This window comes from Pteronotus mesoamericanus, unplaced genomic scaffold, assembly GCF_021234165.1.
Source record: "Pteronotus mesoamericanus isolate MK-2021 breed Mesoamerican mustached bat unplaced genomic scaffold, CSHL_Meso_final contig_56, whole genome shotgun sequence".
Lineage (NCBI taxonomy): Eukaryota > Metazoa > Chordata > Mammalia > Chiroptera > Mormoopidae > Pteronotus > Pteronotus mesoamericanus.
This window is the reverse complement of record NW_026555201.1, coordinates 7,793,340-7,812,350: the sequence shown is the minus strand read 5'-3', so window position 1 is coordinate 7,812,350 and position 19,011 is coordinate 7,793,340. Positions and strand designations below refer to the sequence as shown.

At 38.2% G+C, this 19,011-nt stretch overlaps 1 protein-coding gene across 1 annotated transcript in view; it reads right to left on the bottom strand.

Moving 5' to 3' along the window:
* Positions 1-857: 857 nt before the first annotated feature.
* HMGA2 (high mobility group AT-hook 2) overlaps positions 858-19,011 on the bottom strand; it is a 114,968-nt gene continuing 96,814 nt past the window's right edge. Inside the window, exons 4-5 of the mRNA XM_054580230.1 lie at positions 1,080-1,112; positions 858-923 (exon numbers count right to left, since the gene is read on the bottom strand). Coding sequence (XP_054436205.1) covers positions 858-923; positions 1,080-1,112 — 99 coding nt within the window. The remainder of the gene's footprint in view (positions 924-1,079; positions 1,113-19,011) is intronic.

Below are 19,011 nucleotides of genomic sequence, written 5' to 3'. Positions count from 1 at the left end.
ATGCTCATACATATTTAGAAGCTTCAACTCTCTTCCAAGCAGCATTTCAAAAAAAAAATACAGTAAACACATAACATTGTGTGGGTGATCTTTCCCAGGCAAGGTAACACTGCCTCCAAGAGAACAGGGTACATGGAACATTTTTGGGGATCTCTAGGAAAAAGGGCCATAGATATTTTGAATTATATGAAAGACATCTGCAAAGAACTTGGTAACCCATGACACCGCTTAATAACTTATTTCAGCCAGTTCTGCAAGACACAACTAGATCTTCTGACCTCCTCCTCAAACCCAGAAGGGAGGAGCAGCGGGACATTCTTACACTTTAATAACAACTCACATACTTGGCAATCATAGTAATTTATCTTTCAGTTTTGCTTTCTTCAAGAAACACTTCCTCAATAAATATGATTCTTATGTTCCTATGCATAGATTACAGTTAGGACAAGGAATTCCAGTCACATGGGACAAGAGAAGTAAAGCTGGTTTTTAATATTGATGTACCCGAAGGCTGTAGAGACTGACTTGGTCACTGAAGCAACACCTGAGAGTTCATCAATCTGCAAAACCAGTGTAACTTAATTTCCCAGTTTCCCAGCCTTCCCTGGGGATGGTTTGGAATCATCTAATGTTATGAAATAATTCAATGAACAGATATGTTTACAGTCATGGATCATGAAATATTTTGCAGCTAATAAGTTCCATATCAAGTCAATGAAATATGGATAGTTGCATGGAAAGGACAAAATCTGATGTTTAAGAATCGGTACAACACATGATAAGATTAGATACATGTTTTATACACATGGCACTGAAATAAACTTTTTATTTTTTAAACTTTAATATTTTCTTTGCACTTAAGCAAAGGTTTTAGTCTTAGGGTTTTTAGTGACAATCTCTAACTGTGCATTTCTGATTTTTTCCTGAAGGACACAACAAATAAATTGTCAAGAACACTGCAATACTGATATAATCAAAACTAGAAAAATACTAATTAAAGGTTTTATCTGGGGAGTTATTTTTTCACTTTACTTTTTGTATTAATTAGGAGGAAAATAGTCATTATGACCATCTCTTACCTGAGCAGGCTTCTTCTGAACAACTTGTTGTGGCTAAAAAGAAAAAAAGGGACTGTTATAGTTTAAGAGAAAACATAAATAATGAAAAAGATTAAGTATATGTATATTTTAAATATAGACGTGCATCTGCAAATAAAGATGAAAATTTCAAGGTTCAAATGCTTTATTTATTCATGACCTCTACATGTTAAGGAAATAAAATGCAGGTTGTCTCTATTAAAACAATTCCCAACTGAAGTGTGGCACGCATACCAGCTACATCAAAACATACTTGTCATTTGATTCATGCTTTTTTTGTGTGCGTGAATACCATAAAGCTTGAGGAAGGGATGGGCCTAATTTATTAATATTTTGTTTTTCTAAAGAGCTTTATTGAGACATAATTCACATATCATCAAGTTCACCCATACAGTGTATAATTAAAAGGTTTTTAGTATATTCAGAGGATTGCACAATCATCGTCACATTCTAGTTTTAGAATATTTTCACCTCCTCCAAGAGAAACCTGATACCCATAAGTGGCTGCTCCCCCTTTTCTCTTGCCTCTCTAGCTGCCCTCTCATCCCTAACGTACCACTTATCTACTTTCTGTCTCTATAAATTTGCCTATTCTGGACACTTTATGTAAATGGAACCATGAAATACATGGTATTTTGTGGTCTAGTGTCTTTCCTTTAGCACAATGTTTTCTAGGATCGTCCATGTTGCTGCATGTATCAGTAGTTCATTCCTTTGTATTGTTAAATAATATTTCATTGTGTGGATATACTACAATTTGTTGACCCATCCACGAATTGATGAACATTTGGGTTGTTTCCACATTTTGGCTTTCATGAATAATGCTGCTATGAACATACGTGTGTGTTAGTTTTAATGTTGGTATGTTTTCATTTCTCTTAGATACGTATATGAGGGGCAACCCCTCAAAACTGGAATTATCTTCTGGAGGGCGGGCCCCTTGTAGTACAGGCTTCCCCGACTCAGTGAGTGCTCTAGGAACCCATCTGGACCGGTGCACCAGCTGGCATTTTTGTGAGAGGCTGCATTTAGCTTCAGTGAATTTTTTTTTAAGACTCTTTTAATGCGTTTGCCCGTTTCATGATGGGTGATTTACCAGCTCACCTGCCCCCACTGCGCTGAGTGTTCAGCAGTTTCTGACCAAAAACAGCATGACCTTCCCATGCCCCAAGTCCCTATTCACCTGATCTCGCCCTGAGCAACCTTTTTTTTTTTGTTTCCCTGGATGTCAGAAGTCCTGAAAGAGAAATGTTTTGCTGATGTGTAAGAGGTGGGAAAAAAATGGCAGAAGCACTAACAGGCATCAAAATTGATGAGTTCAAAAACTGTTTTGAGCACTGGAAAAAATGTCTCAATAGGTGCATTGCATCAAATGGAGAGTACTTTGAAGGTGACTGAAGTTTAAACACAGAAGAATAAATGCATAATTTTTTATAAATAAATTTATAAATAAATAAATTTATAAGTAAATAAATTTATAAATAAATTTGCAGGGTTCCCCCTTGTTTTTATGTATGCATGTATATACTTAGGAGTGAAATTTCTGGGTAACACAGGTAACTACGTTAAACTTTTTGAGGAGTTGCCAGACAGTTTTCCAAAGCAGCTGTACCATTTTAAATTCCTACCAGCAATATATGAGGGTTCCAGTTTCTCTAAAACTTGTTACTGTCTGCCTTTTAAACATCCTACTGGGTGTAAAGCTGGATATCATTGATGTTCTGATATGAATTTCTCTAATGGCTAATGATGTTGAGCATCTTTTATGTGCATATTGGTTATTTGTACGTCTTCTTTAAAGCAGTATCTATTCAAATCTTTTTCCCATTTTAAAATTTGTCTTTTCATATTGAGCTGTAAGAGTTCTTTATATGTCCCGGATACAAATCGCATTGGAATATGATTTGCAAATAGTTTCTTCCATTCTGTGGGTGGGTTTGTTCACTCTCTTGATGGTATCATTTGCAGTTATCACTTATGCCAAGATCTTATTTATCTATATCTATACCTATTTAATCCTTATGTCTGTATTTATCTATATCTACTTAATTATGCATGTAGAGCAAAACTCCCCACTTTTAAGTAAAACACCTGAGGGAAATTTTCTACCCAGCCTAAATTTATTTTCTAAGAATTAGAGTATTAGAAAAATATTTAAGTTATTCTTTGTATTGCAAAAGGTAGATTTGAAACCTAAGCTTTTTGATGGATTACTTCCAGTACTCACCCTCATGTCTGAATATTATAAGCCTTATTTATTCTATTTACACATCACTGAAATTTGGATATATAACTGAGCCACCTGGATGCAGACAGTGATATACTTTTTTGGTTCAAATGAAAAAAATAACAAAATTGCCACAGTGCTCCCAAGTAACAGCAGTTAGAATACATTTGCTGTATCATGGAAGGGGTAGAGTTCCTATTCATTTTTCTTCCTCTCAGAATTTCTGTGATGGTAATAATGGCTTATTGCTGCTGTATTAAACATATATAAAATCACCAGAAATTTTTTTAAAAATGAACAAACACAAAACAAAGTAGATGGCAAAATGCTTTGGTTCACCAAAAAAAAGTTCTTCCCTTTGACTTTAAATCATAGTGGAGATGACATCATAAGTGCCTATGTTTGGAGACGATGTTTTCTCCAGGTGGAATCGAACCAAGGACAATGAGGGCTTCTTGCCTTTTTTGATTCAAAAGTGTGTGCTAAGAGAAAAGTGTTCGTTTCAAAAGAGTCCTTTATCAGAACAGGCCACTCTTCTTCCTTCTCGTTTTTCCTGCAATTACACCTGTGCACATTTACTCCTAAGCTGTTTTAAATCCGCACACATTCTTGCAGGCTGACTGGTTCCTGCAGCTCAGAAACTCCCTCCTTTTTTGGCTGAGGATCCTGCAGTCATGTGACTCCTGCACACTGTGGGCCTCAATGAAATCCTCTGCAAGGGCTGCCAGCTCACCCAATTTTCCATGAATGAGGTCCTGACACTTCAATGAGGGGAAAGACAATGTCTGAACCGCTCCCAGCCCTGGCTCCCGGCCTAGTCCGTGTCACAGAACTTCTACCAGCCGCCCTCCCTTCCACCCAGCACTTCATACTTTTCAGACCACCAAACAAACAGACCCTTGAATACTTTCAATGCTCGTTGGGGTGATGGCATGTTTTCCCAGCCTCTGGCACCCAGTGGCTCCAGACTGTGCCAAGAAAGTTTTTTGTTGTTGTTATTTTATTTTGTTTTTATTTTTTATGAATGGCTTTGGGAGAAAATGCAGGCGGAAGCACAATACTACTGCCATTCATAAAAAGGGAAAGGAAACAAGCTGCTGTCTGGAAACCTTTTGGGACACCCAGCAAACTACAATGCTAATCTTCCTTGAGGCACCTCCTGGCTTAGAACTCAGTTTTGATACCTAGAAACCAGTCGTCCCTTAGGGTTCCTATCATTAAAAACACAGTTGATCACTACATTTTCGTAAGAACTGAGTAATGTCAACTATACATCATAATCTTTAGTGTGATTAGCAGTATATTTTGCTGTCCTTTAATGAATGAGCAATATTTTGTACATGCATTTCCCATATAAAAGCTTAAAATCCTTTCCCTTTTTAACATCTGTCCCTTTGTGAATGGAAGGACTTAGGCCTTACGATTTCCTTGTGCTCACAGGGAAACTGAGACACAGACAATTTAAGTAATTTCCCCAAGCCTATTTTCTAAACCCAAGTCTTCTAGTTTCTTAATCCTTTAAATAGTGACCCGAGGAAACCCATTCTCATCCTTTAAAAAAGAAGTTTGGCCCAATCCAGAAGGACAACTCTGCCCACAGCCTTGATTTCCACCTCTCGAGTCTCCCTCTCCTTTGGGGCCTCTCAGGGGTCCTCCCTGCCACTACAGCCGGTGAAGCCCCAGCTTCCTCAGCAGGGCCCAGCTCTAATTCCCTCGGGTTGCTCCCAAAAAGTAAATCCCAGGTGACAAGAGTTAGGGCCATGTGATCCAGTTGCTCCTCCTTGGAGGTTCTTCCTCAGTTACCAATTACGAAGAGTCTGAGGACTTCTCTTTTACAGGAGTGGATTTCGTAACGACTGTTTTTATTGAACAGAGAGCAAAGCCCTCTAAGTTACTTATTTAGACAACTCGGAAGATTCTGTTTCTAGTAAGTCTGTGCGCATGTTTAAGTTTGTACAGTTTGGGTACTTCGTTGACTTGGCATGCAAAACTGACAATGCACTGAGGAGATTTTAAGTTCCTCATGTTAAAGGATTGTTAGACCTTTCAGAAGCTTGTAATGAAAATCTGTCATTCCACTGTGGCATTTAAACGCAAGCCAAAGTGGGGAAAGATTGAGGGTGGGAGGTGGGAGGTGGGGGTGGGTGAGGCAGGGGAAAGTGGTGTTGGGAAAATAGAGACAGCTGTACTTGAACAACAATTTAAAAAAAGGAAAGAATTGACAGCAGAAAAAAAATAATAAAATAAAATACAATGGGTGAAAGAAGGCTTCGTCCCGGAACAAAACATCATCAACAACAAAGAATTTGGATGAAATGTTCTGGATTGATAAAATGTTAAAAACAAACAAACTAACTCTGAGGAGGACGAATAGGCCCCGTCAATCAAATGTAGATTAAGAAGGACCCTATCAAAGCACCTGGACGTGTAGTTACTGGGAGGTTGATCCTTAGCTAAATTAAAAATAAACCTTTCAAAACTGTTGTTCAGTTACCGTTGTCCTGCCTTTTTCCCCACTGCTCACGCCAACCACGTTCCTCCCCAGTCCCACAGTCAGTCCCCCACCACTGTCCGTGCCCGTGGGTCCTCTATTTGTGTTCCTTTGCTTGCCCCTTCCCCTTCTTTCTCCCACTACCCCCTCCCCACTTCCCTCTGGTCACTGTCAGTTTGTTCTTTATTTCCAAGTCTCTGGTTCTATTTTGCTCATTTGTTTTGTTGATTAGGTTCTACTTATAGGTGAGGTCATAGGTATTTGCCTTTCACTGCCTGGCTTATTTCACTTAGCATGATGCTCTCCGGCTCCATCCGTGCTGTCATGGAGGGTAGGAGCTCCTTCTTTCTTTCTGCTGCATAGTATTCCACTGTGTAAATGTACTATAACCCTAGTTCTCTGTTGATGGGAATGCAGACTGGTGTAGCCACCGTGGAAAACAGTATGGAATTTCCTCAGAAAACAAAAGATGGAACTGCCTTTCAATCCAGTGATCCCACTGCGGGGCTTATACCCTAAGAATCCCGAATCACCAATTCAAAAGAACCTATGCACCCCAATGTTCATAGCAGTGTTATTTAAAAATATAATCTTTAAGCAAATAAACATTATTGCCTTTAAATAGCTTAGGATACAGCCTGCTAAGAGAGTGCAAAGGATACAAAAAAAACCCCATTATTTTTGGATTTCTGAGACCACAGAGCAAATCAGCATGTCTCCAAATAAAAGGAAAAATATTGCATTTTAAATGTCCAGAGTATTTTGGTCTTTCAGGTTTTGTACAAAGACATTTGTTCAGAAAGTGGTCTGTTACTCCATCTATTTCAGATAATTAAGGGGTTCCCTATCCCTCAGAATCCAACCGATGGTTCCTGGGAGTCTAGGTATTTTAAAGCGGATACTTAGAGAGCTAGGCCACCCCTTCTAGAAGGAATTGAAAGACAATCTTTCATAACAAAGGACCTAGATGTTATTCCTTCATTTTACTATGAATCTCAACATTAAATGAAAAGAGGCTTGCATGGGGCTTGCTGACTTAATTTTTTTTTAAAACGAAGTACAAAGGATAGTAAAGTGAGGATGATCATTATGCAAAGGGTCTTAAGTCGACCTTTGAAAGAAAATAGCCCTTCATTTGAATCTCCATTCTGAGCAGAAGTTTAATCTAATTATATCCTTCATTTTTTGTAGCCAGTTTTGCTCACTTTGTTTTAAAATTGTAAGACTGTCATTGAATCAAGAAGTACTTCTGTTTCCTGGCACAGTCTTTTTTCATGTTAGTTGTTTCTCATTCTCATAGCAGTATAAGGTAAGACAGATTCCCCTAGCTATTTACTAAAGAAGAATTTTAAAACCCTCATTTCTTTCGCGAGACATGAAAGGCCTAAATTTGTCAGCCAACTAAATAACAACTTACAAGATAGGCTCGGTTATTTAAAATCTAAAGTTAAAAGTTAGTAAACTAAAACTATTTGATAAAAAAATAATTGTTTTAAACTTCCAAAGGAGTCCGTTTTGCCTAAGTCAGTACACTGAAATAGTGAGGCTTATGATTATGTTTGTTACCACACAAGGGCAAACAGCTTCATCTTCTGCCTGAGCTGACTGATGAATGTATCTCCACCATTTGAAGGGAATTTCAGAAAATAAATCAACCTATTGCTCAATCACCTCAACTGCTCTCTGCACCGGATTGATTAGCTATTTATAGCAAAAAGTGTCAAACAAATTGAATAAGTAGACACAGCTCAGATAAGACAAGTAATTGTCCAGTCTCTATGTAAACACTCCATACGTGGCCATGAACCATGAAGGCCAGCAGCAGTTTCACGTCTGTGGTGTACACGCTGAGGGTTCTTTTTGACTTGCGGTTTGAACAATAGCCTTTTGACTCTTTGTCCCACGTAGTTTAAGGTCTCAAAAGGTGACCTTTCTCTCTGTATATAACCATTCACCAAGCTTCACTTTCATTTATGTGCTGAGAAATATCTTTTTCACTTTCTGGTTTGACAGTGCTGTTCTTGAATATATTTTCCTTGTCTATGACATTAACCCAACTTGGGGGTGATTACTATCATCAAGAACAGAAAGTCCTTCCTGATTTTTGTGAAATGACCCACTCAACACACTTGTTCATGGCTTCTGGATTTACAGTTTTAAAACTTCAATATTCTAGAATGTCAAGATTTATATTTGAGTAGTTTTGACAAATGAATTTTATGTTCTATAAGCTTCAAACCACGCTTTTGTAAAAGAATAAGAACCTCTTCCTCTTCTTTTCCATATCAGATCTTATGTGAAAACCTATAGTAGGAAGCAGACAAAATGGTACTTCCGATCGGAATGCTGATGCTCCGACACATTCCTTGCTCTCCCACCCCCCAATGCCTCTGATGCCCCTCAATGAAACACCAGGAGATGCAGGGAAGGTCAAGGAAAAGCTTCTATCTCTAGATGCAATTCCTCCATCAAACTTGTATCTCACCAGTGTAGTCTCTTCATAGCATTCATTCCGGGTGACTTACACTGTTAGGTTGAAGCACATGAACTTGAATTTTTGTCAGTCAAAACCAGTCAAACAGCAATGATTTCATATGGCTTAATCTAATAGATTTGCCTTAATAGAATCAAGGTAAGGTGATGGTTCTTGCTAATTCGGCTAAGTCATTTTAGAAATTTGTTATTAGGTTGTGTTAGTCAACAGATGTTTGTACTTTCTGTGCACCCAGGTCCTGCTGTCAATTCCGGCCTTCGTTTTTTCCTTTACATCTATCCTTCCAAAGGATGCCAGACTCTGGCGAAAGGTGGGATTTGCCCACACGAGGCAGGATGTTCCAGTTTTTTCATGTATTCTGTTGCCTTTCTGAAGAACATCATGGCTGTCTTTGTGACCAGCTAGCTTACTTCCCATACCCACTCCAAGCTCTTCTGAACTCTACCTCTTCATTGAAACTGAATGACCAGAATAATCTGCATACCACAGTTCTTGATGGAGCTTTAGAATTAAAACTGTGATTTCTAACTCAAAATAAATAGTCACCTCTCAGTTACTGACACCAATACAGGGGAATTCAGTTCAGGATATTCTCTAACACCAAGTGGTCAAAAAATTATTTAATTTACTTAAGAAGTGTTTTTGGTAATTAGAGAGGAAGGTCTATCTGAAGTTTAAAGAATTTATTTCGGATCGAGTGTTGGTGCAACAATGTCAGTATAAGACTCTGCTGTAGCTAGACAAATCCCGTCCCTTTTGCATATACCACTCTCACTTGTCTGGAACCTGTTTAATAGCTTTCTCAGTTGAGCACAACATTGTCCTCTCATAGTGGAAGGCCTTGGTAAAGAGGAGAAATCATCCACCATGAGTAACTAGTGGCGATTTTCCTCCAGCTTAGAAAAAGCCTGGGTTGGATCATAACTTCTATTTCTTGTGCCTCCTGTGTGCACTTAGCGATGACTGTGTAATGTGTGTACACATGTAGCCCCGGATGGTTACAATTTGACATTAACATCTGGCCCTTATAGTGTAAAGGAGATTTTGTAGTTCTCTGTACAAAGTCTCTTAAGAAGTGATAAATCTATGGGGAGTTTTGGCAAAATCCCTAGAACTTCTGCTTGGTATTGGGAGGAAGGTGAAGTGTTCTTTATTTTCTGCTCTACTTCGCTTTAATCTTAGACTTTAATGCAAAAGACAAAAGTAAGCATCATTTCAAAAGTATTTATTGGCTTATTAGAGCAAAGTGCCCTCACTGAGCTGGCCTCATTTCATCTGTTCGAGGATGAGAACAGTTACAATCTGCCCTAGTCAGTGTTTGTTAACATCAGGCTGCGCGTGTACCACAGCAACCACATGAAAACAGATCTGTGACAACAGATTTAGTGGTCAATATTTTGGAGTCTTTGCCTTTCCTCAGGTGCCTTTCAGACCCCTTTGGAATGAAGGGGAAAGATCAATGTAGAATCTTTTAAAATCTCAGTGACCTGATTAGTTTCAAAAGCCAACCTTCTTATAATCTGACCTGACTGGCTCATCAAATTCTAACTGATACTTGATAAACTGTACATCAGACAGGTACTGGGTATAAAAAAATGAGTAAGAAATGTTTCCCGGTCTCAAGAAGCCTAGAGTCAAATGGGGGAGACAAATGACAAAAAAGATATTATGTGTAATTTTATATATATGTGCAATTTTAGATTAATTTTTCCCATGTTCAATGTAATCTCTTAAGTAATTTTTACCATGTTCAAAGTAATCTTTAGAGTAGAAAGACATGATCCTAAAATACAGAGAATAACTACAGGCAAGAAGATGTGGTTATTTTCCTTCTAATTGGGAAACTAAGAAAGTAGAAAGAAGTTCATTGAAGGAAAAAAAATAGAAGAAATTTGAAGACAATGTAGAGGAAAAGTATCACTTCTTCCCTATCACATAAAAAAAATACAAGGAGAAAAAAATTCTTTATTTTCACTTTAGAAAGTTAAAGATTATAATTAAATTTTGTAAAAAAATCAGAAAACAAACTAAAAGAAAAAAGATGCAGCTATGAGGATAATGTTGTCAAAGCCATGGCTAGTTTAAAAATGATACTTTGGTGTGCTCCCAAGTTACTGTATTTAATAGGCACTTTTATTTTATGGAAGATGACTGTACTTTGGGGATATAAAGCATTCTGAAGCAAACAGTCACACACAGGTGGGGGTAAAGAAATACATAGTCTCATGAGTTGACTTTCCATCTCAATTTTTATGACTTCCCAAGATTTGGGGAAAATTTCACCCTCAGGCAAAGAAGCTGTATGAAATTTTAAGATTAATGTTACTTCATGGAAAAAAATCAATCTGTTTCAGTCCTGTTTCCTTATCCTATAAGTTTTTAAACAGAAACACTACATATATTCTAAAGGCTCAAATTATTTATTCCCTACCTATTTCTTTTTCTTTGTATGTAGCTGTTCACAAAGCTAGTTTGCTTTGTATATGCACACATGGTTACCAGCATCAAAGTAAAATGAATAAATATTTGAAACACCATGCTGCCTGGTTTCAACAAATCAAACACACGTGCATAGATGTTGTGGCCCAAGTTGAAACTTTAGCTAAGGTCAACTTTAGCCAGATAAAAAAATAATGTTCAATAACAGATGAAAGTAGACATCTATAAGATAATGAAAATGAAATTATATACTATTGAAAATGAGCAATAATTAATATTCCAAATTTGTTGGTGATAAATGTGAGAGTCCATTTAAGACATACATCTTCTTAACATTAGACCTATTATTTAGGAAGTAGCTATATTAAATTTGATATGGACTTGAACTACATACAGACAAATCTTTCACATAATATTTGTATCTTTTTTGGTGTGCTTGCCCATATGCTTATGATAGAGATACTGTGATTTAAAAGTAATTCTAATTAGTTTTATTTTGACAAAAGAGATTGAGAATCAATACTTAGAAAATTTCTTTAGTGTTAAGGACATTTGTTTGGGTCTAAGACTAAAACATTTTAAAATGGCTTTACAAAAATGATTTGAGGATCCAGTGTTTCCCAGCAGCTCTAATAGTTACACATGGGACTGAATTTAAAAAGCTGAAACATTGTTTTAGGCATTTCCTTTCCTTAAGGAAAAAGTCAGTAAATGTATTTGTAATCTTTTACGTTCTCAAGGACTACGAAAAAATAGTTTATGGGTTGTGAGCTCTACGATAGGTAACTGAGTCATATCGCTCCTAGAACCCTAATTTAGCAGTATTTTCTTGGCAACAGTTTAGGGCTAACTTTAGCAGCTGAGTTGTTTTCCTTGGAGGAAGTTTAATATTCAATCCGAGAAATGTTAACTATTCCCGAACATTAGCTTATATCCTCTCACTTTTTAAACAGTTGTAGAAGTGAGTTCTCTTTCTCCCACATCTCACACTTCCAGAGAATACTTTCTTCCTGCGCCTTCCCTCAAGCTCTTCTTGGGATTAATGTCCCTTTCTGCAGAATCCATAAATTAAAATGTCTCCATTCCTTCTTCAGAAAGCCAAGCAGTTCATTCAGCTTGTCTCCAAATCTCTATTTCAAACTCAAGTGAAGTTTCAGGCAATCCACTGAACTACCTACGTCAGCCAACTGCTCTAAAAACTGATGTTTCTGAGATTGGTATACTGTTATCTTAAAAACCTTTTATCTTTGTTTAGGCTTTCCAGAAACATCTCTCTGAACTCTGCTTTATTATCTTATCTGTGGAATCACATTCTTTAATTACAATTCAGGATAAGATGATATGAGTCTTTATTTTATTTTTATAGGCGTCTCCGCTCATCCACAAGTGGATAGTTCCAAGACCCCCGCCCCCGTGGATGCCTGAAACCGCAGATACTGAATCCTATATACTATGTTTTTTCTATATGTACATACTTATGATAAAGTTTAACTTATGAATTATGCACAGTAAGGTTAATAACAATTATAATAAAAACAGGACAATTGTAAAATATATTGTAATAAAAGTTATGTAGATGTGGTCTCTCTCTCCTCTCTCTGAAAACTGATCTGAAAATCCAGACAGCTACTAAGTAATTAATGGGCAGGCAGCATATGCAGCATGGATGTTTGGGACAAAGGGATGATTCCTGTCCCAGGCAGGATGAAGTGGGACAGAATGAAATTTCATCACGCTACTCAGAACAGCGTGCAATTTAAAACATGACTTGTTTATTTCTGGAATTTTTCATTTAATATTTTTGAACTGTGGTAGAGTTTGGGCAAATGAAACCATGGAAAATGAGGACCATGGCATACTGATTATATGATAATACAGCGATATAAAGTATACAAGGTGATTTAATGCGCACTGTCTGATTTACCTCTCTACAGCCATTGGAGGAGGTACTGCCATTCAGATTCACACGTGAAGACACAAAATGCTGACGACCGCAAATGACCCGTGGAAGTTTACAAGACCAGAGTGCGCTGAAGCTACACCTTCAACCCAGGTCGTCCAGCTCTACAGCTTTTGCCACAGTGCTCTACAGTTGCTTATTCTGTGCTCATTTAGTTATGGAGTATCAGTGTTCTGTGATCCACCTCCTCTCATCCATAAAAATAGCACCAGTGAAAAAAACAATAAAAATCTAGCTTTCCGACATTATTTCACTAAGAAGAAAAATGATAAAATGAGAAAAACTGCATTTTAATATAACAATTTTAAAGATATTAGTTCGAAAGAATGTTTCTAATACATTTAAAGGACAACTCAGTATTAGAACACTCTTTTGATAAATAACAGCTTTGTTCTGAAAAAAGTTTTCTTGACAAAAACTTCAAGATCCCTTAGGAATATAAATAGAATCTTGCTTCTCAATTTCTACAAAAGTAGAAATCTTATCCTACCATTCTTATCTTTGTATTATAGATTTTCCTTCATCCTTTTATTTCTTTCATTCTCTTCAAAAAGACTATGGGAAAAAATCCAGGCAAGACTGTGAAGGCTGATGAATCTCAAGTATTTCACCCAAGAAAATTTCTGTGAAAAAAGCTAATGAATTATTTTTGCTTCCCCTCTCCTCTTGTTTAGCACTTATTCTAGTGTGTGGTCCTGTTACCATATTACCTCACCTATAAGTGGAATCTAATCAACAAAGCAAACAAGTAAGCAAAATATAACGAGAAGCACTGAAATAAAGAACAAACTGACAGTAACCAGATGGGAGGGGGGAGGGGAATAATGGGGGAAAGAAGGAGAAGCGTCATCAAAGAACATGTATAAAGGACTCATGGACAAAGCCAAAGCGGGACAGACTTGAGGGTGGGAGATGGGGGTGGGTGGGGCAGGGGAAAGTGGTGTCAGGAAAATGAAAACAACTGTACTTGAACAATAATAAAAACTACAATAAAAAATGTCAGCCATAAATTCTGTGGGGTCTACAACATAGGAGATATATAAACACAGTTTCTGTATCTATGTTGTTTAGAATCTCGTGTTATATACATATTATCATCTATGAGCAAAATGTGAGGAAGCAAAGAGACGCCTGCTTCCCACATCATCAGACATCTCCCCTTCCCATTCTCTGTGGCTTTCTACTCTAGAAATCTGTAGGCCTCTTGCTTTTAATCCCTTGTTCTGCATGGTGGCTGCAATTCACTGGCTGTTGCTTTTGTGATGTTTCATATCTTTGGAATGTGACCACCCATTATACTTATTTTTTACCCATGATATATATAAATACACAGCGCCATACAGATGGAGTCATTTATTTAAAGCTTGAACATATATGTATAATATTTATATATATTTACATTAAGGCACAATTACTAGTCAAAGCTATTGACGTCGACCACTTCATGCTCCAGCCTCACAGAAGCTGTGTTCGCAGACCCTGAGCACACCGTGCCACCAGTGGAAAATTCCCAGGCAGATACTTCACAAACAGGGCAATTGCCCACCCACCTGACTCGGCTGCTAACACATGCCCTGTCTTCTACATTGAGGACATTTTCAAAAGAGGTTTTTGAATAATTTTTAAACTCTTTCATTGTCCTTTTCCTCTTCTAGCTCCTCTTCCTCAAGTGGTAGTGGTACCCTTTCATAGATCTCATAAAAGGGTGTTGGTTGGAAATGCAGATTCCTGACTCCACCCTAGATTCAGGAGAGACCCAGTAACCTGCTTTAAAAATAAATAACTGGTTCTGTGGTGGTAACGCTGAGAAGCACTGTCATGAGAAAACAATGCTTACACAGCTACAAGTCTTCCCTCTAAGGCGGCAGTTGACACAAGAGAGCTACTCTTTTTGGAGGTCCAAAAGTGGGGAGATGAAAATGAGTGAGAAACATATTAAATATGATTTTATTTCCCTAGATTTCCTGTAGATCAGTGTATATGGGACTGGGGATGGACATTGAACAGATTTATAAAAATGTAAATAATAAATTCTGATGAATCTCATACATCCCAAAGAAAATGCCTCTTGTATGTTTTTGGATACAACAGGGAACCCCAACTCAAACCGACTCAATGAGGATATAATTAACCTAAGGTAACAGAGAGCCTGGGGATGACGCACCTCCAGAGCTGGTTAATTCAGCAAGTTAAATTCAGTTGGTTAAATCCTCAGGGTTTCAGATTATTTCTATCTTTCCGCTCTGTCATCTTAGTTTTATTCTCAGTCTATCTCCCTCAGAGTCACGGAATGAGGACGGCCATTCCTGGTGGCATTTCCAGAAATGTCAATGTGTGAAAGAAGGAGAGATGGTCTCTTCCTGTGGCCCCAAGGAGACTGCCCTGCTCTCCTCAACAGGCCAGACCCGTCCTGAAAGGGGCAAGGGCCTGCCTATCTAAGAACTCAGATTTACCCCTTGCTAAGCAAGGGTCACTTTCTGTGAATAAAGGAAGATGGGGAACAAATGTAGAATAGCAACCACTTTGGCTTGGAGTGTTTTATTACTCCCTGAGCTGGTCTGTCTTTGAGAGCTGGTAAGGAGTGCCCTCTTGACTCTGAAATCAGCTGCACACGATTTTTCTTTGCATAGTTTGTCTGTGCTAGTACATAAAGCTTTTGTTTTTGTTAAGCTCTTTCAGAGGAGGTAGGGGAAGAGACTTCTTTGTAGAATGAACACATTTCAGTTTTATAGTTATTATGGAGATGATGTCGGTGGTTTTTGCTCGCCTAGCCTGTTTGGAATTTTCTTCTAGTAAACCTAGATTTGAGTTCGTTTTATTGTGGACAGAAGGGTGTAGCTGTTCTGACAGCTAGATAATGAGGGTGCCATGCTGCCTAAAACTCAGCTACAACACTCTGGTCAAGTCCAAAAGGAATTCCAGGGATGGGAAGAAAATAATATACATGAGCTTCTGCTCACATATTGAAGTCAACTAAAGGTCTACTGACTTTCAAGGGGAGTCATTTGGAGTTCTGCTCGGCTAAATTGAAGAACAGCAGAACCTGAGGGTGTGTCTGGGGCCTTTGCTGCCAGGTAATAATAACTGCTGTCTTTGTTTTAGGCTGCCCTTCCGACTCCCTGTCACTTCAGCAGGGGAGTGTCCCTGCTCTGAGAATGAGTTGTCTATTTAGATAAGATGCCTGTCTGTAGATGCAGTGGGATTCGCGTCTTGGCTCTAGATAATACATGTTTTGGTATGTCTGGGCTTATTGCCAGATACGTGTAGGTATCTGATCTTAAGAGGGCCTGTTGGTGGAAGTAGTTTTTCTTTTTAATTTTTTTTTTAATAAAGGAAGGATGTTTGTAAGGTACTATCTTTGATTGCAGTTGCTGTTTCCAGGATATGGAAGCCGCTGTGGAGTACTACAGAGGTAGCTTTGCGGCCTTGAGGAAATTCTCCCCCAAGGAACTCAATGTACTTGGTAAGGGTGAAGGTGACATCCTAATACCTGCAGAGTTCCATTTCCTTCACCTGCAAGGAGAGGAAGTTTGAGATAATGGTGAAGAACAGGGCTTTGGAGCCAGAAAGGCCTCTGAAATCAGGTTTCAACCAAATACGCACAAGCTATGTGACTTGGTAGTAATTTAAATCTCAATTTCTTTATTTGTATAATGTGGGTACTTCATGGGGTTCTTGGGGTGATTAAAAATAATGAATGCCTCTAAAATACATGGCACAACTGCTGCCTATCAGGACTTATTAAACGTTATTTAATAGCACTAAGGAGGGTGGCCATGGTATGTATTTGTAATAGTCGCAGCAGTCATAGACTACTAAGAGCAGCAGTAACAGTAACAATAGTAAAGGTAGTGGTAATAATAGCAGTAGAATAGGAATAGTAGTAGTGGTAGCAGCAGCAATAGTAACAATAACAGCAGCAATGACTGCAGTAGTAGTAACAATAGCAGCAGCAATTGCAGTAGTGTGTAGTAGTAACAGCAGCAGCAGCATTCCTCATTGTTTATGATTTGCATTGTTCATTATCAAACAATCGAGTATCACTCTGGTGAATGATTGCCAGACTTTCTGCAAAATAAAATTAAATTCACCCTCTCTGACTGGCCAGTGAGCCACTTAAGACTGGCCTTGCCATTTCTGCAGCCTTCGGGATTCCCGTTTCGGCTGCACAGGCATGTGTATGGCAGTAAGAACGGGGTTTTTTATGTGCTTTGTTCACCTAACTTACACAGCACAATGGCAATTTCCTTTGTATTGTGTGATGGTGTGATGTAGAGTTCATAGGCATACACTTTACAAAGATGTTATCTAGCCTGATTTCCTTCATTCAGCTCTAGCCAGGCTATTTAAAGCACTTGATTTGTGGACAGGGATGTCCTCCCTGCACATTCTTGTAAGGTCAAAAAAAAAGAGAGAGAGAAAGAAAAGAAACAAAAGATTTACAGAGAGCAAAGAACACACACATTCATAATATTAACAAGGCACCATTACTTAATGGTAGAGCAGCTTAATAATAGTGGCTTGCAAACTGCATCTGACCCACAGATCCCATCTGTTGAATGGTCCAGCCATGTGAACATTAAAGCTACATGTGTTAGGCATGTATGAGGAGTCCCTGTAGCTTTTTTTCATAATATTCCTGTAATATGATGCTGCATCAAGCATGCAGAACCTGAAGTGCCTAACTGAAACCCTGCAAGACTTCACGGCTTAAAGTACTTCCCTTGGTCTCCTATCTTCAAAACATCCTGGGCTGCTGGGAAAGGGAACCAGGCTCTAAAATGTACTGTTGTCAGGGATTTTTTTTTAAAAAAAAGAGCCTACATATTATTAAATTGAATTAAAGACTACCAATTAGATTGGAGGATTTTTAAAAAACCCTCTTTATTTTCTTCAAAAAGTAAAAAAGACCTCTCTCCAAAAATATCTTTCAGGAAGTTACAAAATTGATGGTTCAATAAAAGCAATTAAAAATCTTCTCCTAAGTTATTTGTTGCTTGCAAACTACCTCTGGAATGATTAGGCTTTAAAAGTGAAGAGATATACTTTTCTTTAAGATAACAGCAGTAAGTATTTGCATTATGATGTCTTCACACTATAAAGAGCATGTACAATACATAGCAATTATTCAGATATTTCTGTCAGAGGTTTTATTTAGTCAACAAATTTTGAGTAGCTTCTTTGTGCTGAGAGGATTAACTGACTATTCATGAACAACAACAGTTCAGCCACCATCTAGTAAGAGAAGACATTCAACTGTGAGTTTACTGCTTAGCAACACTTCTAATGGTTCTTAATCATTGATAGTATTCCTTGTATGAATATAATTTTAAAATTGAGCTAAATTCCCAACCTATAATTTGTTATCAATAAAGGTAATGTGAAAGCTTGGATATCTGAACAATATAAATTTTCCAATGTTTCCCTCAAAAGATGCAACAACTATATTATCTTCAGGGATCCACACTATTCTCCTGGGAGGCAATAAAGCCAGTACCTCTAGCTGCGGTGACGAGGGTAGCAAGAGGAAAGAAGACAGTTCCATTGCCATTCACTTTAGAAGCTCTCTTTCTATCTTGGCCTGAACCTGTAACTTGTTGTTCTGCTTTCTCTTCTCTAACAACTAGTGAGAGGAACCAATCCTTCCTTCTCCTGCTCTCAAATCCCTCCAAGTCCTGCATGGTGACACCTGCTTGGCTGTCAGTGAAGTGCCCAAGACAGTCTCTGAATGTTTTTATGGATGCTCACCACTCAGTCAAGGTCTTCAGGGAAAAGATGAGGAAACCAGGAGACAGAGGCATGAATAAAGAACGCAGATCTCCAAGTAGAGTGTTTACATTCCCAGTCCCTCAGCCTATTTGTAGACCACTCTCAACTTGTGAACTTTCATTCATACACATGAAGGTAAGCATCAGAACAAAAGCTGCTCAGTTCTGTTCATCACTAAGGGATGTCGCGCCCCAGTGGTTTTTATGGAGAAAAGGGAGGCACGATGAATGCTGATTTGGCAGAAAACATGGGGGCAAATTTTGCACCCTCCAGTTATAACCACAACACATTAGGTAGTAAAATCAGGGGTATGTAAGTGCACAAGTGGGCTAGGGCTGAAAAGGAACCATACCACATCATGAATTGCAGTAGTCTTCAAATGAAAAGTAAAAAGATCACAGCATAAAAAGATGCTACTGTTACCCAAGAATACAGTCATTGCTACACAAGGGGAAAGAGTAAGCACAGGAAATGCCACTGGGCTGATGCAACACTGATTTATCTACCTTGCATTTAACGTTCTGCTGCTGAAAA